We start from the raw sequence: 22,670 nt of genomic DNA on the forward strand, positions 1-22,670 counted from the left end.
CATTTTCCAAATATGAGAAACCATCTCTGACTGTTAGAAATTGCTCAGCACATTGAAAATGACCACATTTCTCTTTTCTTCTCTACCCTTTCATCTTACTGGAACACACAATCTTTCTTCTCTCCTTTACAAGGAGTTCACTAAAGATTGTCAGAGGATGAATAATGAAGTGGGGCATGCTTTGCAAATAGTTTTGCTAAGAGGGCAGGAAGGAACTAAGGGTCCTGATCTCTTAGAATGTTCGCCAGGGTGGTACAGGAATACACCTAATGAATCAAGTTTTCCCCATGTGGCTTAGGAGTTACTGAATGGCTTAGATACTATTGGGAGTGGAATGGTTCAGACAAATACCTTCACATGTTAAAAGCACTTGGGAGAAGGGTTGCAGGATGAACTCTGTGTAAGTACATCAGTATACCTGTAGGGACCTCTTTCAAAGCCGCTAGGCATACAGCTAACATGGAATGTCACTAGTGGAGGATCTCCTTACCTGTACTTTTAATCACAAGCATGATTGTCTAACCCCTCTGTTGCAAGGAACTGATAGACATAATTCCTCTTGTCCCACAAATGCGATGGGGGGGGGGGAGGCTTGTCACTATTGCCTAAGCTAACATTGATTAAGCAATGCAAATAAATATAAAACTTAAAATGACCCAGCATGATGTATTAGAAGCTAAACTTAGGTTGTTGTGAACAACAACAACAATGGAATAGGCTCGAGAGGTGTTACTTCCAATACCTGGAGCCTGTTTTTCTCTTTTTGGTGTTAATTACTCATTGCTGAATATAATTCACATTGTTACATAATATGTCTTATTGTGAAGACTCCTGATTTTACAGTACATTGCTGACCAACTTATAAAGTATTCACGTATAACCAGATTTTCTTAAAATGTTTTTGTAGTTTTTGCAGATGATACCTCAGTGCTGATTTGCTTTCTTTCACCATGCTCTGGCTTCTGTTAATCAAGTATAAGAACTTACAGACTTTCCACTAATAATTAAGAAAAAGTACTTGTTGAAAAAATCACGAAGTTAGCAAATTATTCTTACCCCAGTCTTAGTGTTCCTAACCATATAAAAAACAAATATGAGTGACGGATTCATTGCACAAGTTTCACTCTAGATCATGCAGAATTCCATGGGGAAAAATTCTTCATAGCAATTTCATTACATGTTCCTTGCCTTAATCAGATGTTGGATACCAGTCTAAGATCTTGTTTCCTCTAGCCTTGGCATTTGCAAATATTACATTAGTGCTAACACAGCGTTTCGACATAAATCACTCACAGTGTTTGTTTTCGCTTTGTCTTACACAATTGTGACCAAACATAATACTAACCATGCAGCAGCAAATCCCCATAGCCAAGCTGCTATACAAGAGTGGGGCTTGAAAAACCTGCCAATATTTCAATATCTGTTCCGAGTTGGATCAAATATGTATATGCCAGAATTAACTTTGCTTGAATAACCATGCTGGTTAAAAATGTCAATTCACTAAGTTAACAAAATCTATCTATTATTATGGTCTTACTAAAGCATAAGAAGCCATTGCACAGAATTAGCAATCTATCGACCACAAACACAGTTTACAGTATAGTCTGTAGAAACTTGTGTTGAGGTCCTGATAATTTCTAAAAGACTTAAGCTACTGAAACGATTAAAGTCAATTAAAGTCATTCCAGAGTAAGACCCCATCCCCAGTGTGCAAGCTTGAAAATAAAATGTCTAGAGTTTAAAGACACAATGAGTTTATAGACTTATTTGGGATGGGAATACATAGCACACTAGCACTTATCATACTTGGGACTTATCCACATCCTACCAAACATACGTTGTATTATTTTACTTTCCAAGTTGTGCAATGCAATCCTAACTGAATCTGCTTAGAAGTAAATCCCACTGAGCTCAACACCCAAAGCAGATGCTCTGCAAAAACATAGCTTGTAGCTACATATCATCTTCACTTAATTACAGGTGAAGAAAGAGCATCCAGGGAAGGGCAGCTTAACTTTTGAACACCATCAAATTAGGCTGCATGTTATCTATTTACAGAGTACCAGTTTTAGCTCTAAGCACAATTAAGGCTGCAACTTCAGTGAACTATTGATTACACCGCAAGGAGACACACACAGAATGGAAACTTAACCAGGACAGATTGATGACAGGTTCTAGTGCCAATATGTTCATCTGAAATGACCTTGTAAATTCACCCTTAATGTTGTTTCCATTCTAACTTCACTGAATTTAGTAAACATTTTTAGTTTGGAAAAAAAAGACATGAAAAAAGTGATTATGTGAAAACATCAGTGTTATTTTTGTGCCTTGTGTTCACAAATCAAGTGAACAATGGGAGGTTATGCACCTCCAAAGGAAACACTAGACACTCTCTTGTGTAAGCCAAGTTAGCTGTCAGTTTCTCCATGGACATTTTCCATGTGTACTTTGAGGTAGTCGTTTCTTGTAAACTTTTTGTGACAGAGCTGGCATTCAGCCATGGGGCGGTTGGGATTGTGAGTCAGCTTGTGCCGGATCAGCATTTTCTTCAGGCTGAATGATAAATCACAAACCTAAAGCATAGATAAAAAGACAAAAGCCAAAACAAAGCCATTGAATCGACTGAAATTAAAAAATAAAAATGCAACAAATAGATATTTGTGCACTCAACATAAACTCAGATAAGCATGAAATCAACATTCATCACCAATGTTGAAAGGTTGATAGCCTCTCCCTTTCCCAACTAATCATACAAGGGTGCTTTAGCTATACTGCTTGATCTCTTATAGCTTAAACAGCCACCTCCTCTTCCTGCAAAGTCTGCATTTTATATTGTGATTACAAAGGGACTAGAGCAGGTATGCAGGAAGCATGCAATTCGCAATATGTTTTGGGCCATCCAAAACCATAAACCAAAACTTGGCATACCATTGACATTGGCATGTGGACATCAGACATGTCAGCTGTGCAAATTATTCCCACTGTACTCAGGTAAAACATTTTGAGAGTGCCCCTGAACAAGTGCGCAACCTAAACAAGCCTTAGGAAATGCAAACCTCCAAGAGGGCGGCCTCCACACCACAACTGAGGCACAAGACACTATCAAGCACAGCACCCACAAGGTAATGAAACACAATATGGGCATGTAAAAATGGATACAGTACAGGAGGTGTGTACCACACATTAAGCTTTGGAACACCCTAAGCCATACACTGCCAGAGGAGTGTGCTCTGTGAATAGCATAGCATCATATCCAGCCCAATTCTTCTTCATTTGGACACAGTACATTGTCAAGTTCAGAGACCCACACTGTCTCTCTTTTTGTGATACAACATCACTCTTTGCTGGGAAAGGTAAAACACTAGCTTTTCAGCTGTGACATATTTCCAGAGGTCACGGCTGTATTTCTGACACTGGCAGAATCCCCACACCATAATCCTGACAATACCACAGCGCTACTTGGAAGGTCTGTACTTCTGTATGATAGAACCAGTGAACTGTACAAAGTCAGTGAGGCAAAGCAGCATCTGTTTTCAAGAAGGTTCCACTTCCTGAAGAATATTCCACCAACACAGATGTGTGTTGTTTGAGAAACATCTGTGTCAGTGGAAAATATTCTTTTGTTCCAACATTTAAAAAGGTTCCCCCTGAAAATTGATTTGTTTTCCCCACTATTGTTCAGTGATGGATATGCTCTGACCAATCACCTGCACCAAAACAGTCCATGTAAGATTGGATGATCATGTATTTGCACATTAGAGGCTTAATGCATTTCCAATGATCTACTAAGCAGTTAAGGGCAACTGAATCAGCTGATCATCACTCATACCCAAGGAAAAATGGTTCTGTACAATCTCTCCTGTGCAACATTTAGTTGTGCCACTCAGATCAAAGTATTCCCAGGGAGCAGCCTAGAGCTTTAAAAATGATCATACATTTTCCCCACTAGAGCTGTAAGAGCTGGGGAAGAACAAGCAATGAAACAAATCCTGTCTCCTGATGGACGCCAAAGTAATATAAAATGAGGAGAAGAAGCAAGGTGTCATTATAGCTTCACATTGAAGCAGGTATTCCATGTATTGTCTTATGCTGCATGAAATTATTGATAAGATGTGCTTATCTTAGACTACAGTATTTAAAAGGTGATTTTGGTAGCATATGGAGGACCAGGGAATTAAGGTGTTCTAATGACCACAATTACTTCTTTATGGAACACAGGAAGAAAAGTAATATTAATTTATAGTGATGAAAATTTTATAATCTCTAAGGATCCAACTGGTGTTATTTAATAGAGACAGATCTTATTTTCTGATAGGATGACATTTTTGCCTTCTGGGCCTAACTTTTTACATTTTGGGAGCACAAAATGCCAGTGTTGGTATTTTCCAGTTTCAACTCCTTTCCAAGCAACTCTAGAACTTAAATCTTTGAAGAGGGTAGAGGAGGACGCAGATTGTTACTAGTGCACATATGGGTGGGCCCTCCAGATGTTGCTAGACCACGGCCCTTTTGGCCACGCTGGATGGGGATCATGGCGTTGTAGACCAGCAACATCTGCAGGGCCACCCATTCCGCTAAGGCAGCATACAGTATGAGTGCAGCCCTATTTAGGCATTCTCTGATCTGGTAGTTCAAGCACACAAGGAGAGAGATGTGCCCTATCCGTATCATCTCTGTTGCAGTGGGTCCACCACTATTGTAGGCTCTCCACTTTTGCCAGAATGCTAGAAAATCAGCATTCTACTATACATGCTAAAATGTCAGGGCTCCACCAGCGAACCTCCATGGCCACAGCAGCACCATGGGTCAAAGGCTGCCCTCCACAAGTAGAAAGAGATTTGGAGAAACTAGGGCTGAAATGGCCTCTGTCCTCATGCACTTGATCTACCTGAATAGGGATGTGTGTATATGTGCACATGCACATGTTTGCACAGTCTTTGTTACTATGGGCTATAACCAACTGGGACCCACCATGTGTACAATGGGAAGGCAGCGTTTCCTAAGGGCCTGGTTGAAATCTGGATGGGTGACTTACTGTCGTAAACTACCCAGAGAGCTTTGGCTATGGGTGGTATAGAAATGTGAATAGCAGCAGCAGTAGTAGTAGTAGTAAGGAAACTGGAAACAAGCCAAAAATGCCCATTTCAGGAAGAGAACAGGAAAGTGGAGTTAGCGGAAGGAAGTTCCACCGACCTGTTCAATTTCAACTCCCTTACAGAATACTCTAGGAAGCACTAGCTTCCTGCCACACTATTTGTGCAGCACAAACAGCAGAGCTGCAGTTGTAGCATAGGATGCTGCCCAAGAGTTTCAAGCAAAAGACCAAGCACTATCTTTCAGAACAAATAAAGACAGCAGGGTGAACGGAGCTTTCCAGAACGTGTAACAATAAGGCTCCAGGAGTAATCACTGTTATGAAATCGGGGTGCAGCAGCCATGTTCCTATTCTTATATGTAAAATGCTGAAGGGCATTCCGTCTCTATCTTGCCTGTGTCATCAACACGGTCAGGTGTTACCATGTGGACTAATATGCCACCCTGATGCTACAGGAACTCTGATCACACCTATTGCACACTTAAATGGCAATGTCTCTTTTATCAAAACAATGAGGCTGAAGCAGATGCAGATGTGATAAATAAGCCCATTTAACCCCATACGTACTGCAGATGACCTCATTTGCATAAGTATCCATGTAAGAACACCATAGATTTATAATTTTTCTTACTGGAAATAACTGTAAGAATATCAACCTCAGCTGATAGGTTGTGTCAAATTCTGCTACCAGTAAGTAGTTTTTAATGAGTCTCAATCATGCACTGATGACAGTTTAACTATGGCACATTATCTTTGCAAAAGGGAAAAGAATAAACTGCTTACAGATGCACACTTAATACCTTCTCCTCACTAAGCAGTAAATGCCTCTTGATATGCTAGAACTGTAACATTTCAAAAGGCTGCAAATAAATAAAGAAGTGTGCACTGCCAAGGTTAAAAAAAGCAATCCAAAAGGTTTGTAAAGTAGTCACTGAATGCATGAAGATAAATTCAAATATGGGTTGCTTCAAATAAGAAAGGTGAGGTGAGCCATACAAAACAGAGCTTTTTCTTGACATTGTAAAAAGAAGTTTTCTCCCTGCTGCTATGTTCTTCTAGAACAAGGGAGCAGCACCTAAGGTGAGGCATGTATGTACAGTATAAAATCTGGTCTGTCTATGTTTCATGGATTGTCAGGTGGTTTTTGTTCCTTCATTGGCTCATTAATTTTGCACAAATCCATTCATATGCAACTCTGTTTGCAAAATTAGCATATTCCAGCATATGCAAATAGCAAAACGTGTGTTTTCATACTTTACCCTATGGGAAAATATGCATTTTTGGTTGGTGTTTTTTAAACTTTTTCATTATGTACCAAGCTGATACTATTATGACAAAGTGCAGAATGTTTTCTTATATGCTGGTAGAAAGAAAACTTGAATGTGGATCTGGAATTCTGCAGATAAGCAATCAACTGCAATCAATAATCAAAGCCTATGACTGACCAGCCAGATAATATTTCAGATAAACCTTAGGGTTGTTTGTTTTGTTGCCTCAATCTTTAAAGTTAGGATTTCACCAAATACTTTTTTATACTGTAGAGGTATTTTTATTGTTAGGGATTCAAATGCAACGGAACTTGGAGAAAAAGCTGATGTAAAAGCAGTGACAGAGGCTCTGTTTGTTTGCTATATATACACACACTGTGTCTCTGCTAATGCATTTGTGCAGAAGAGAAAATATAGGCAGCTGCTTTCCTATCCCGTCTACGTAGTTGAAATGAACTAAGATGGCAAAATGTAACATAGCTCAATTTAGACTCAATCATCCCAAACCATGGTTTGTACAATATACTTAAGGACCCATCCCATGTTCTGAGCTTCTATGCATACACCCAGTTTTTATAGCTTCTAGTCTCTTTCATTTTCTCTGTGTTCAGTAATCAGTTCAAAAGTGCATTCTGATTTTTCTGGTGAATGTGTTCCTCCAAAGGATTGTCTAATTGGATTGCCCATAGTTTGAAAAATCAGACATAACAACAGAAGTAATCCTGGTCTCAGTACATGGCTTGGCTTTACAAGAGAAGAAAAAGAATGCAAAGGCACGTTGCACATAACATGCCTACTACATTTAGATGAAAACAGGGAGGAGACTGGCAAAGAACTACTTCTGCTTTTAATTCTAGTTGCAAAGGGCAATATATATTTATCCTTTAAAAGGAACTTTTTTCTAATGTGCCAGAATCTCAGTGTTTTCTGCTACTGTAGAATTCTCCTGAGACACATTAAAGTGTTTTACTCTAATAAGTTAAACTTGATCTCGTTTAAACTTCTGTCATGAAAGGCTTTTCCTGATGCTAATAGCAGAGTTAATATTAGCAATGCTAAAGCCTGGCACTTAGGAAAAATAAGATTTCCCATATTGTCTGCTCTCATAGAATGATTCTAGCTACTGGTGTTCTGGGGGTCTTTTAGCTTCTCTTAAAATCAGAGAACATGTAATGGGGAGAGGTTAAGCATGTACTTTCCCCTAGATTTGAGCACATGAGTCAAAATCACAACAGTGAGTTTACAATAAACCACTACAATAAATGGCTTTTCAGAAGCCTCTACAGCTCACTGATGATGTAAGAACTGGCCCTCAGCTAAAGGTGAAAAGGCAGTGTGATTTTGTGGACAATCTTGCATGTGTACACCGGTGTGTGTGCATGTGCGTATGCATACACACACACCCCTACATGTATGCAACTCCCCTCATTCTTGGTTGGTCTCTCTCTGTGTGTCTCTTTTTCTCCCGCTTCTACCCATGTGGGTGCTCCATATAATTTTGCTGTTCCATCTTGCTGAATCTCTGTGGGGATTGGCTCTCCCTTTCTGCTCTTTGAGTTGGGTGGGGGACTTTCCATCCTCCCTCTCTTCGGGTCCAGAGCCATTTTGCAATGGGAACTCTCCTCTATGGCAGCCATTTTGAGACATTCTTGCAAAATCCAAATGTGCCGAACAGTCCAAAAAAAAGTTAGGAACTACTATACATTATTAATTTTAAGAAACCAATAGAAGTAAACTCCAGTGAATGATTCTTTCAAAATTCCTCATAACCATAGGCAATTACTGAAAGGAAAGAAGAAACCACAGAAAAGTAAACCCATAATTGTTACTTTTTAATGCCAACTTTCTAATTAAAGTAAGTATTTTACTAGGTATTTTCAGAGTCATAGGGCTGGCAGTAATTTCCTCTAGGCCTGCATCAGTTGCTTAACCAGAAGGAAGCAAGGTCAAACAAAAAAGATGTAGTCTCTAAAATCTTTCCCCAAATAGGCATCCCTCACATGTGCAAGGAGGCTACACATGTAATCATGAACACTAACATTAGGAAAATTACTATAGGAAAATTACACAACACTGCAAATAGTCTGAAAACTAAAACTTGTAATCCTGCTTGTATATAAGGCCAAACTGTACAATTTGAAGAGTGCATTACATATATTGTGTTTTAAAAATTTAATTAAAAATCAGTGCAGAGGTGATGGCAATCAAATACCAGTGGCTTCTGTCCCAGGGTAAAACTAGTTTAAGAAGATGACAATTTTCATCAAAACCACAACGGGATATTTAACCCCCTTCCTCATATACTAGGTTTTGAACCTGACTCTTGACACTGCATGGTAGCATTTAAATTTGAAAACTGATGCCTATCATCTTGTTTGACCTTTACTTGGTGGGAAAGCCGACTAAATACACTTTATGATCCCAGAAAACAGGCCCAGTTTTGGGATACAATGCTATGCAAATAATCAACAATGGCTGAACTAAGACTTAATATGCAACTAAGCTTGGACTTTGACCTCACAGTGGCCTAGCATGTACACCAGGTTGTTGTGAATGAAGCAAGGGTGAGCAGGTGTATTCCTCCTGCAATAGGACAGGAGGAATACACCTAGGTATTCCTAGAAACCTAGGTATCTGGGTTTGGGTATCAAGGATAAGAAGCCAGTGATGTAATGTCTCTGGGAGTTTGAAGGCTGAACACCAGCCAGCTTGTTCATTACTACCTTTTCATGGATGTCCAAAGATTGTTTAAATCTAGGATAGATGTGACGTGTAAACAAGCTCATTGTGAATTCTATTTAGGATTGTACTTCATGCATTTGATGAAGCAGATGTTGATCTGCCAAGGTCTATGTCATAATACACTGGTTAGTCCTTAAGGTGTCCCAAGACTCTCTGATCCCAAGAGTCATGATGGATAAGATGGTCTGTGCAGTTGAGCATTCTGTGCACGCAGTATTTATTTATTTATTTATTTAGTAAGCTTCTATGCCGCCCTATTCGCCAAAGCCTCGGGGCAGCTCATAACAATAACTAAATACATATTAAACATATAAAAACAATATAATTGGAGACTTCCTGGCTGAAGATATAAAATCAATAAATAAAGCTAACAATTAAAATGACGTTTAAATAAAAAGGTCTTCACCTGGCGCTGAAAAACAAATACTGACGGCACCAGGCGGACCTCTCTGGGGAGCGCATTCCATAGATTGGGCGCCACCGCAGAGAAAGCCCTCCTCCGGGTATTTACCCTCCTAATATCCTTCATGGAGGGTTCCCAGAGAAGGGCCTCTCCCGCTGATCTCAACCAGCTGCCCATGGGGTCCCACAAGCAGGACATGAGTGCAGTAGTTCCTTCCACCCAAGTTCCCCAGCATACTGCCTTTGCTTCTGGAGTAGCATATGGCCATCAGGACCAGTAGCCACTGATAGCCTTCCCACCATGTAAAAATAGGACACAAATATCATTTTAAGCCACGTAGACTGCAGTCCTATGTGTACTTATCTGGGAGTTAGTTTCACTACACTCAGCTGAACTTACTTCAGACAAGCACATGATTGTCCTGTTAATATGCATGGCTGAGATTCAAATTTGAACACAATTCATTATAATCCCATCCAGGTTGAACTCTAGCTCTTAAAACTGTCAAACAACAGACACTCTATAAAACAAATAGTCTCAAATGCCCAAATAGTCTCAAATAGTCTCAAATGCCCAAATTGTAATTATTGTGGTGTAAACAGTTCTAAAAGGGGTCCAGGCAATAAAATAAATTTTTTGCCCATGGGTGCTCTTAGCAAAACAAAAACAAAGAAAAAGAAACCCAGTGCGAATGGGTGTGATCCTATTAGTTATTCAAGGAAGGACTGCAAAATTGTGCAAATTTATTCAACAATAAATTTCTTGGAAATACATTTATCAGGCTGTCCTAAGCATGCTGGCTCAGAAGAAAGTTCCAGTGAGTTCAATTGGACCTAAGTATAGGATTAAGCAGCCTTGGGGAGATCGTCCTCTGGCGTTGTTCTCTTGATCAAACATAAATATATCAAAAGAAATCCCAACTCACATCACACTGGAATGGCTTCTCCCCTGTGTGGGTCCTCATATGCTCATCGAGGCCACGTTTCTGACTGAAGGCCTTGTTGCACTCGGAACACTGGTAAGGCTTTTCCTGGAATACAGTAACAAAAGAGGGAGTGAAAGTGAGTCAGACCTAATGACCAACCGTTAAAGGCTTGCATCCCATGGCAAATGGTTCAACTTCCATAACAGTTCCAAGAAGTAGATGTATGTTAGTGTAAAAAGCAGAACAATAAGACTTAAAAATGGATGAAAACCTGGTGGGAAACCTGTGATCTGCCACTTCAACTTCAACACAGAGGAATTATCTTACATTTTCCTCCACTTACCAAACTGGTTGCAAGTCTGTTTTTCATAACTCCCCATATGAACAACCAAAGAATATGAGTAAGTCTCAGAAACCCTGATTTACAATGTATTAGAGAAGCATTTTGATTGAAGCCAGTTTCAATTCAGTTAACCATAACACCAAAGACCACAAGCACAAGGATTCCCAGAAGCATACAATGAAAGGGAAATATCTGTACCATGAAAGACAACTGTGGATAGACTATGCACTGACTGTCTTTGAAATTATGGGCATGTTCTTCAGTTCTACCAGTAACACTGGAAGGAGATTCCTGTTGTTGTGTGTTCTAAAAAGAACTGTATCTATATATTATTACTTACACAAACCTCTTCAGTACCAACACACCAAATCCATGATAAAAACAACTACCAAGACATGGTGCATACCCATAGAGTCAAAGGATAGTCAGGTCAGAAGGCATCAAGAAGGCCATCAGGTCCAACCCCCTGCTGGTGCAGCATGCCAAGTCGCAGCATGTCACTCAGATGACCGTCCATCTGAACTCCATGAATAGTCTTACCATAGTCCTGATGATGGAACGGTCGCATAGCTTTTCCCTTCAGAGAAATGTTTGTGCACTTTTGTGCCTTTTTAATATTTATTTTATTTTGGGTAACGAACAGAACAAGATGATTCCTAGCAAACAAGATATTTTAAAACATATCTTGTGAGTCCCACCTTCAAGCTTTTACGTCAATGATTTTTTTCTGATTATAGATTGAGTAAATACTTCATGGACAGGCCCCTGTAATTTTTACAGAAGTGTATGTCTCAGCCATATGAAAAACAGGCTTCACCAACACACCCTTAATTTGTTTTGTATTGTAGTTAATGCAAACCACATTGCGTGTAAGCCCTCTAAAAATCCATTTTATTATGTGCATGAGCCGTTTGGTAGAACACTCAAAATAAAAGTACAATAAGCAGTTCCAACCTCTGAGTTGCAGAGAAATGCAGTCATTATACAGAACAATCACAGCTTTGGGAATGCTGTTCCTTTCTCACAAATATTTCAGTTATAATTTTCTGTACTATCAATTGAAGATGCTGTCCCACAGTCCAAAAATAAATGGCTCACTTCATCTTGGTATGTTGAAGGTGACACATAAGAAGTGGACATTTGAAGGAGGACATCCTTGGGTAAGAAGGATGAGGAGAAATAATGATACTCCCAGGAAAGATTATTCTGGGCTGAAGCCATTGGAAGTCAGCAGTTTCATTTTATTGCTTTCCAAATGTAATGTACTGGAACCTGGCAGGGAAACTAGTTCTGTCTGCAGTGGTTGGTAAGCTCAGTGCTAAGAAGGCAGACAGAAGATGCTTCCACATCAGGCACTTAGTGCAGAACTGCTGTGCTTTATTCACTCACTTTCTATAAGGCAACCATACAATACTGTCATCCAGTCAGAGTTACCCTGCATTTTTCATCTGTTTTCCCCATCTATTTGCAGACTGCAAGTAGTTCAACTTTTTTGCAGAAGAACCAAGCACTATTGCAATTTCCATATGTGTAGATCCTTGTAGAACTGCTCTTCTGTCATTGTTAGATGGAAGTTTTTTGACAACTGTGGTCAACCTAACACAGCTCAGTATGCTCTTAGCTGGGCACCATTTTACAACCAAATTTATATTTATATAAATATATAAATGTATATATTCGATATACACTGTGTGTGTGTGTGTGCTTGCTTGCTTGCTTGCTTGCTTGCTTGCTTGCTTGCTTGCTTGCTTGCTTGCTTGAACGGTGGAAGATGCACAGACAAATAAAAGGGGCAAAAGAACCATTTCATTACCTGGAAAGGTTGCTTCCTGGTTCATGCGGAAATGCTATCTTTAAATGTCCCCCAGGTTAGATGTGTTCTTTGCCCACAGAAATTAATGGAAAAACCAGTATTTTAATGTTGCTGGGACTGGGCAGCAGTATGTCCACTCCACCACCCTGATCCAAAAGGCAACAGCAAAGAGTCTTTCTCTTTCTAACTCAGTTCTTAATCAGTATGAAACATTTTTAAAGAGCTGTTAATGCAAATGTCAAAGTACATTTTGACCACCATAACACAGCTGTAAACCGTTCCAAGAGCAATGCGCTGAGAGAATGGTATATAAAAATGTTTAAATAAAGAAAGAAATAGTTGACTATTCAAAAACTAACTAAATTAATAGGATATAAGACCCAGGTTAGGGCAGCAACTCCTGCCTTTGATGCCGACTTCTGTTTTCTCAGCCGCAGGCTTAGGAAACACATGCACACTAAGGATAAAATGCATATTTGGTTGCAAGGCCCTGCTTGTCCTTTTATGAATAATCAGGTTTTCATATATGTGCGACTGCATAGCTGTTGAACCGAATGGAGCCATTTACAATTTCCACTAATAGGACTGGTTCATAAATATATGTTCATCAGTCACAGACTTTGACATTGACTTCAATCCTACAGGGAAGGAGCACAGCACAAGAAGAAGAGAGGACAGTGGACAGAGCATAGCTTCCACCATGAAGTTTTAATATATGGCCATGGAACGCATTTGCTGTGTGTTGGTTTCCATAAAAGAGGAAGGTTAAAGAGTTGCCTTTACTACATTTGCCTTGATTTATGATTATCATATTTTATATTTACTAACCTACCTAGCAATAGGGACAACTGTCTATACACCCTACTCATTTTTATGTTTCTGCCATCAATAAATGCAAACAGATGTCATTCTTTTACTTTAGAGAATGGAAGTTGTTGCTTCTGCTGTCTAATAGATGCTCCATAAGTAGTTGGAATTTACAATACTAGGAGCTCTTCACTGCCTGTGAAATGATTTTCTTTTTTACTATTTTCTGAATGATCATCTGTTTTTTGATAGTCAGGCTACTCCGCATGCCATATTCTGTGCTTTTCAATCTTTTATTATCTGATTTAAGGTCTTCAGAGTCCCCACTGTCCTTCCCAGTGGCAATAATTTCCTTCCCAAATCAATCCTATAGTTTTTATCATAATATTTTGTATATATTTACTGCTACACAGGAAGTACCATGCAACATCATTTTCACACCATGAATGTACTCTTTGTTCGAAAACATCAGTTACTTCTCAAAAAAACTAGGACAGTTATCATTTGCAGCACTTGCTTTTGTTTTGTGGACAGAAAAGCCAACTTTGCAGAAATTAACATTATTCTTCTATGCTACTTCTAAGCAAATGAGAAGGTCCCTACTGACATGTGGTATCATCGCTCACATGGAAACATGCCTCCTCAGAATGGATGTCCCCGTATGCAGATCAGCCCACACGAAAAACTAAGGTCTAATTTTCACAAAGAGTACATGAAAAAGTAAAGTTCTGCCTGGGCTGTACCACTGCAGAAAGCAGGTGACTGCAAAGACCTAAACCTTTCATGTAGAAAAAAGACAATAACTAATTCCTTATGCTAAAAAATTAGATATCAAATGAAATTTTCTAGTATTATCTTCTCTATGGCATGCTAGATTTTTTCGTGCAAAAAAAAAAAAATCACCACCTCTAGGGGCATCAGAAAACAATGTTTTGAGATCACCAGGATTCTCTCAATCTCACCTTACCCTTGTCTTGTACCTGATTCCCCTTCACAATCACTACTTTCTCTGTGCAAACAGGAAACTTGCACAAATCAAGCAGCAATTGAATGGGAGATTTCAGCAAGCTGCCCAAAATTTGCATTGATTTCCCAATTTGTGCAACTTGCCCCCACAGATTAAAGTGCAGCTGATTCAATCCATGGAGGAAGCTTGCACAAATTGGGAATGAGCCAAATTCAAGCATGCATTCAACCACTTACAAATGCTTTCAGCAGACATGGACTCATGCTCATGTTTACAATTTTGAATAAAACAAGCTCACATTTTTTCTGAGCAAAACTGAAATTCTCATATACCTGCAGGAGCAATTTAGTCATGTGACCCCTTATAGAAGGTAATAGCAATGGTCAGATACAGCTTTATCTTCACAGCAACTGCCTATGAAAACTAGGCCTCCATTTCAGAGGAAATTTAGAAGGAGCTTAGAAAGCGCTGTGTGTGAGAGAGAGAGAGAGAGTGTATGTCTGTGTGCATGCACCTTGGGAGGCTTGCTTTTAAGCAACAGCTTTAAAAGGAAATTACATAAATTCATAATCCAGTCAGCGGCTGAAGTACAGAATTACTTACATGGCCCCAATGCCTTGCCATATGTATCATCAACACATACTGGAGTAGTCATGCAACCCTCCCCCACAACACACCAGCCTGGAATCTGCCACCAGGCACTCGGAGGAGCAACTGAAACATCTGGAAAAGGCTGATGTTGTAGGCTAGCATGCCTCTCATATCTACAGTGGCCTCTAGAGTTGTTTTCCTGACTCCTGAAGGACAGACAGCTGCCAACATTGTGTGGCTTTTGGTGCCTTCTGAAAACATCTTGGTTTCAAGAAGCCTTCCTTGATTGACTAGCCATGGTTTTTATTGGTACTCTGCTTTTAAAAATAAAAATGGTGCTTTATCCTTTCCATCTTTTATTATCTGTGTAGATGTGGAGCAGTACATAAAATAAAAATAGACTGGAAGAGAATAGAACCAAATATGTTCTCTAGGAATGTCCCTAGGCTTGTCACATAGCTCAGCTCAGCCTTCACTTTATCATTCTTCTATTGCAAGTGTGTCTGAGCTCTAACCAGTTTAGAGAAGATAGGAAAGAATGGGGAGGATTCCGTACAGTCAAGCAACTTCATCATACAATCCTGAATCACTTGCAAGCCAACAAGCTTTTCTCCCCTCTTTGGTCTGACAGGAGCTGAGGGGTACAGACAGGAAATTTACTAGAGAGGCTGGAGTCCTGGGCATATGCTAAAGGGCCAATCTGGTAAATGGATCAGCCAGCCCAAGCAGTCCATATAGTTTCTAAAATTGTAACTATTAAATACAGACTGGTCACAAAACCAAAAGTCTCTAGAAAAATCTGGTGAACACATTTGGGAGAATAAGGTCAGTGCATTGAATCTGAAGCCAGATTGTCAAATATCACCCTTCATAGTGGATGCCATATTATATTATGTTTCAAGTGGCTCCAAAGCTCCTCACATCCCACAGTGTGTCCTTTCAACATGTGGTGGAGAAGTCATTTCAGAGAAGAACCTTGAGCACTGTACCCAAAGGTTATTTTTTTAAATACGAGATAATACTAAAGAGGTCAGAGAATTTAGGTACAATTATATTAACACAAAAGGTTATACTAAGTCATGCTTACATTGAAACTAATGAAATAAGTTAGTAATAAGTAACTTAAGCCCGAATCAAGTGATTCAAGTATAACTAATTTAAGGAAGTATCTTTTGCATATTTAGATGGAACAAAGGTCTTACAGAAGGATACTTTTGAACAAAGGATATTTATTTAAATATTGGCTAATAAAGAATTATTGGGTTGGAGCTAATCTGAGGGTGCAGTCCTATGCATATTTTGACAGAAAAAAGTCTAAACATGAATAGAGCACACCCTTACTTTGGATCCTATTCAGTGATTCTGTATTAGCTAATATTTGAAAAAATATTCTTTAGAATTGGAAAGCAAGTTAAACAACTGCAGATAAAGATATAGCTAGCTATTTCAAATTAGAGATGGAATTTAGATAGTCTTCTATCCAGCCCATGGCTTCCCACCTGTATCACAGTTCTGCCCTTCTTTCCTTCCTTCCTCTTAGCATTCACTTTTACTAGTATAAATTTCCACCTGACTTGGGTCCATTGAGGGATTTTTCTTTGTATTCAACTATAATGAACTTTGACTACCCCGACAGGATATCTTCTGAATGGCAATCAGAGTTGTGGATCATATGGAGAGCTTTCATGGAGAGGGGAAGCTTTCTTCTTTAGACCGTAGTCCTCCACAAGTACAGGGCAACAAATGAAAGGATGGAAAGGGGAAGTTCTGGAGCACTCCCTCTCTTACACACTTTCTCTCTTCAGGTCCAGGACACCTGAAAAGAGCTATGCTAAGATGGATACTTTCTCCTCAACAGTTACAATTGCAAATATCCAATGGAAGACCCACTTAGGCAGTGAACAGTGGAACTGTATCTGAATCACACGTTCCACATACAACAATACCTGCCCAAAGAAACTTATAATCCGGATTTTACCATCATGGGAAGAAGATATAAAGGAGGGAACTGAAGTTAATGTGAGCAACTGGACAGAGTTAATTTCAGCTGACAATGAGGACTAAAGCATTTGACATTCCTGTTCAAATCATTTCTTGTATCATATACATAGTGCATGCTATTTCCTTTAGCAAAGGATGATATTATTGGCAGATCCATTGTTTTTCAATTCCTTTTGAATAGTTCCTGAAATCTTTATAAACCCCAACTTTTAGTGGAAATTGAGCCTTCAGAGAACAGATGCCTGCAGAGATTTTGTCTTTAGCCTTAAAATTACTTTAAATATATAATTGGAAAATATAAAAATAATCAACTTCGTAGAGAAAACAGGATGAATTTGTGGGATAACTGGAATTCTAATCTTTAAATTCAGATCCCCAAAATACGTCAACTATAAACCCATAGCAGTAGTAAATGCCATGGCTACAATCCAGTGCACAGTTAAGCACTTTTAAATTCTACTGACTTCAAAGACAGTTAAGCACTGAACTGGATGATGGCCAGCATCTTTAAATCAACAGACATTGGATGATGTTCTCTGAACATGATAGTAGGGAAATGTAAATGGAATTATGCATCTCTTTTAAAAACAACCACCACACTCAGTTCCATTAGTCAAGCACAGCCCATAATGGACTCTTGTTTGGCAAACTGGGAAAGCTGTTAAGAAATGTAAGCCAAGCATGCACTAAATAAGTACATCAATCAACATGCTGCAAACGGTTTGGGAATGGTTGGTACATATGGCGGCTGGTTCGCCACACAACCAACCAAGAATGTGCAAAGTTGCTGGAAGACTCACTCCCTTATTGGGTTCATACAGACAACTAGTTAGTATGAACCTGTGCTTCTAGATGAGTAGAGTCTCCGCAGATTTCTCATTTCCTGTGATCGCAACCATACTTTTCCAAACTACTGCCACTGGGAATATCAAGCCAGACACAGATTCAGCACACATGTGAAAGCACTGCTTTGTGGAAGTGGCTGTAATATGCATTCCTACCAGGTCCAATTCCCAACGGTGACTTCACACAGTCTTGGAAGCAATCAATGAGCCACTGTATTTATACATCATTCTGCAGTATTATACACAAGGAACATGTTTTTAAATAATGCTCCAGCCATCCAGTTCATTTGCACCTTCTGACATCCTATGTTTAGCTATGCACACACTCAATTCATACTGAGGGAGAGCAAGGTCCAACCATTCAGCTGGTGTCCTGAATGAACTGAGACTAAGCACACCCCAGAAACCATGGCTCAGTGGCAGATCACCTGCTTTACATACAAAAGGACTCAGCTTCTCCAGGGCTGGAAGAAAACTTCTGCTAAAAACCCTGGAGCCACAGCAAGTCAAAACGCTGGGCTAAAGGGACCAAGGGCATGACTCAATATAAAGCACTCGCCTATATTTCTGTGCTATGTGAGATTCTGCCAGAGTAGTACAGGACTACATCACTAGGCAAATCAATATGAAACAGGCTCCCCAGATATCTCAAATGAACAGACTATGAAATCAATTCAAAATGTCTTCCTTTGAGTAATCTTTTCCCTCTCAAGGCTATGTTCATGTAACCCTATCACTTGATACTTTCTGACTTTTCACATCTACTTTTCATACCTACTTCAAGCTCCTAAGCTTTACATTTACAGCTCCTTGGTTCTTCCAACTATTTCATCTTCTCCTTCAGATCCCTTCTTCTTAGCATTAGCCCATTTCTTATAAGCCCTCTTTTGTGTGTGGTTTATTTACTTGAAGAAATGAATGCCACTGTGCCATATACATCATTAAAGCTCCCATGACTGTGAGGGCATCAAACATAAAGTAATGCATATTGGGTAAAAATCACAACTTCATGTATAACTGATGGGATCTGAACTAGCAATGGCTGACCAAGGATCTTGGGTTGAAAATGCTAAATTAGTCTATGACTGCTGTAAAAAAAGCAAGCTACATGTAGGGCATAATTAAGAAAGGCACTACCGATGTCATGCCACCCTTATATACTCCTATTATACAAATACATTTAGAATACTGTGTACAGTTCTGCTTGCTACACCTGAAAAAGGCATTGCCGGCTCTGTAATGCACCTGTTGGACTAATTGGTTAATTGGAATATACATTTGATAAATAAATTGTGGGGTTAGTAAAACGGCAGAAAGGGGCAACTAAAATTATGAAAGAAACCTACAAGGAAAGGTTACAACAGCTGAGACTGTTTCGCTTAGAAAATAAATAAGGAGATACATGATGGAGGTGTGCATAATTATGCATGGTACGGAGAAACTGGACATTTCTCCCCCTCCCATAAACTAGAACCTGAGCTCAACCCATGAACCTGATTCAGGTTCAGGACAGAAAAGGGAGAACTTCCTATACAATGTATATACAAACAATGACATTCCCTTCCACAAGATGTAGTGATGGCCATCCAGTAGGATGCTTTTAAAAGGGGACTGGACAGATTCAAGAATTCTGTTGTTCTTGTTGTTGTAAGATTACAAGTATATGTTGCCCTTCTTCCTCTGGGAAGGAATCTAAAGTGGCTTACATAGCTCAGTGTTATCCTCACAACAACAACCCTGCGAATTAGGTTAGGCGGAGAGTCTGTGACTGATCCAAAGTCACTCAGGGACCTCTATGGCTAGAAACCAGGGCTCTCAGAACCCCAGTCCAATGCTGTAACCACTATGCCATACTGGCACTCAAACAATTCCATCAATAGCTACTAGTCCCGATGGGTATATTCTACTTTCAGTAGCAGAGGCAGTATTCCTATGTGCAGCAGTCACTAGGAAACTTGGGAAGGGAAATGGGAAGGGTTGTTTCACTCATCCTGTGGGCAGCCGTGTGAAGATAATGCTGGACTAGATGAACTGCTGGTCTGATCCCACACAGGGATCTTAGGTTCTTAAGCTGGAGGAGATGGGAAACACTCCTGTACAGCTCTGTCACAATTATTGCGAGTTTGAATATCGTGGTGTTCAATATTCAGCTTAGTGTGAATTGTACAACATACCAGGTCGCATGTAATGGGAACCACAACAGAATTAATGCGAGGGTAGCACATGCGTAGTTGAGGGTCCCAGGTTACCATTAGCACTTTAGATGCTGCTACTTTAGCCTGCACTTGTTAACTGCACTTGCGGATGTGCTGCTGCCCGCCGTAATATACCTTAGTTTTTGTGATTTCCTTTAAGAGGTGTCCTTAACAAAATGGACAAAAGGAAGATTCCTGTGATTGCAAAAAAGAAGGGGCTCATTATTACCTTAGAACAAAATTTTGATATCACCAAACAACATGAATGTGGTCCTTGCAACTCTAAAATAGGGCAAGAAATTGGAATCCCTGAATCCACAGTGTGGAATATTACAGAACATGCAGGGGAAATAAAAGAAAAAGGTAAAGTTGCATCAGATTTTTTGCAGTTTGTAAAAATCTACAAGGAATACAAATGCTACAATGATAGAAATAGAACATTTTTGCAAAAAAAATAAATAAATAAAACTTATGTTTAAAATTTTCACTGCCTATTTCTGTCAAGCTGGAATCAATTACCCTATTTTACATATAATTATAACTTCATATAGTGCAAATTCAAATAATGCAACCATTTCATGGGATTCATTATCCTCACTAATTGACCTAGCAGTAGATATAATAGCAAATTTTCAATGCAATGACAAAAAATGCAGTAATAATATGCTTCATAGAACCATTTTATCTGTCCTAGCCATGCAGTTGTGAGATACAGTGACTGTGCATAGACTGTTCAAGTAGCGTGCATCATTTTTGCCTGCAACATTTCTTGTTTTTACTTGCAATTCATAATTTGTTACTGCCTTAGTGCTATACCTGCATAACTGTTACATGTATGTTAAAAATACAATACATTCTTTCACTTAAAAATATAAAATCAGTCAATACCCAGAACCTATTTCTGAAAATGCTGTACTTTACATTGTGGGGAATTATTGACCTGAATGATTAATATGCACCTATATATCTCCTCTTTCTGAACAGATAATACCTTAGTTAGGGCATGCTTTCATATCTTGCAAATGATTACATGCTTAATAATTTTACCTGTTGGTATGGTTTTTTGGGTGTATAGTTATTTGGACATTTCACCTGCATGGTTTTGAGAGGGCGGCGGTTACAGAGCGGTAAGTCTTTCTTACAACAATACAGTGCTGTTCAGTTACTAGTAGTTTGTGGCCTTGTTCAAATTTCAAACTTAAAAGAAAAAAGAGGTACATTCTATTGCTATAAACTAAATGTACTATACTCAAGTTTAAAAGTGTATCTTTAAAAGATAAAGATAGTAACCATAACTAAAGAGCAGTCTGCCACAATGCCAGATGCTATCAGATTCTGTATTGTCAAAGATGGAAATTATCACAACATTTCTAGGGAACTTAGAACAATGTTCAGTGGTAGAGTGCATGTCTTATAAATAAAAAGACTCAGGGTTCAGTTTAAGAACTTCCACTTACGAGGGTGAGAAAGGTCTTTGCCTGGGGTAGGTGGACCAATGCCATGACTCAGGGCCAAACTACATTAGAAAGTTCATGAAATAAATAACAGCAGATGTGACGAGAGAATCACACCATGTGGAGAAGGAAATTTAACCTTTTTCTCTCTCCCCATGATATCCACAACTCTCCCCATGTTGCTATTTGCCCCAGAAAAGGATGCTCCCGTAAGAAACTAAATGACTAGCTAAATCAATTAAGATTTCCAGGGTTTAAAATAATAATTCACGATGGGAGAATACTTTGCTGTGCTCATCTACAAAAAGCAGTGGTAAGCAACATGAGGTCCACAGGCACCTAGCTCTTGGTCTCAAGATCCTCAGAATATCAGATTTCATTATGTGTATCACAGTATTCTTGCAAATTATAATAAAATTTAAAAGGCAAACATATACTAATAAGACACAGTCTTCATGCCTATGTCTGCCATCCAATGATGATCCTCCTGCTGAACAATTCATTCACCATTTATTGGCATGTATGGCAAGCAGCTGTCCACAGCAAGCATCTATGGTGTAAGTGGATTGCAATGAAGCAGGAAACCACCAGAGTTTAAATAGGCGTCAGTTTGGAGCTTGAAATGCCTTGATTATGCCAACATTTTTAGGGATGTATCTGCAGGACATGCTGCTAGTGATGACTGAACATATCCTGCTTTGATGAAAATAAAGTAAGCAATCAATGTAATCAACTACACCCTGTGAGAAAAATGTGAAATAGTCATCTATTCATTTGAAGAGCACTCTTTTTTGTGTTCTTGTTTTTTTTGAAGTGAATGTAGTTCATACCACTGACACCCCAGCACCAATGTCCATTATTTTGAAATGAAAGAGCCATGATTTGGTGAGAGGTTGCACAAAATGTCAATCAGATATAAACAAGACTGACTTCTGGATTTCAGAACTCCAGTGCATAAACAATATCACAGGACTAAACTTGGGCAGATCAAAAAGTCTTCAGTTTCTGTTTTGTATATTTTTAATCACACTTAGCATAGCTGCAAGGATTTCAAATATAACATGTTTGTCACAAGTGATGAGGTATGTGACATTCCATCTTCTTATCTGACAATCAGTCACAATGTCTTCAACATATTTAAACCATCATGCCACACATGGCTCAAGTTAAGTGACTGTGGAAATCCCTGCTTTCTGTTTTGGGAATGAGGTTATTTAGATT

At 39.1% G+C, this 22,670-nt stretch overlaps 1 protein-coding gene across 2 annotated transcripts in view; it reads right to left on the minus strand.

The window, feature by feature from the left end:
* Positions 1-586: 586 nt before the first annotated feature.
* The window catches only part of PRDM5 (PR/SET domain 5), a 92,360-nt gene continuing 70,276 nt past the window's right edge, over positions 587-22,670 (minus strand). For both annotated transcript variants that reach the window (XM_044429543.1, XM_044429542.1), the window contains exons 15-16: positions 10,434-10,538; positions 587-2,573 (exon numbers count right to left, since the gene is read on the minus strand). In XM_044429543.1, coding sequence (XP_044285478.1) covers positions 2,409-2,573; positions 10,434-10,538 — 270 coding nt within the window. In that variant the 3' untranslated portion in view covers positions 587-2,408. The remainder of the gene's footprint in view (positions 2,574-10,433; positions 10,539-22,670) is intronic.

This window comes from Varanus komodoensis, unplaced genomic scaffold (genome assembly GCF_004798865.1).
Source record: "Varanus komodoensis strain SLA01 unplaced genomic scaffold, ASM479886v1 scaffold2, whole genome shotgun sequence".
Lineage (NCBI taxonomy): Eukaryota > Metazoa > Chordata > Lepidosauria > Squamata > Varanidae > Varanus > Varanus komodoensis.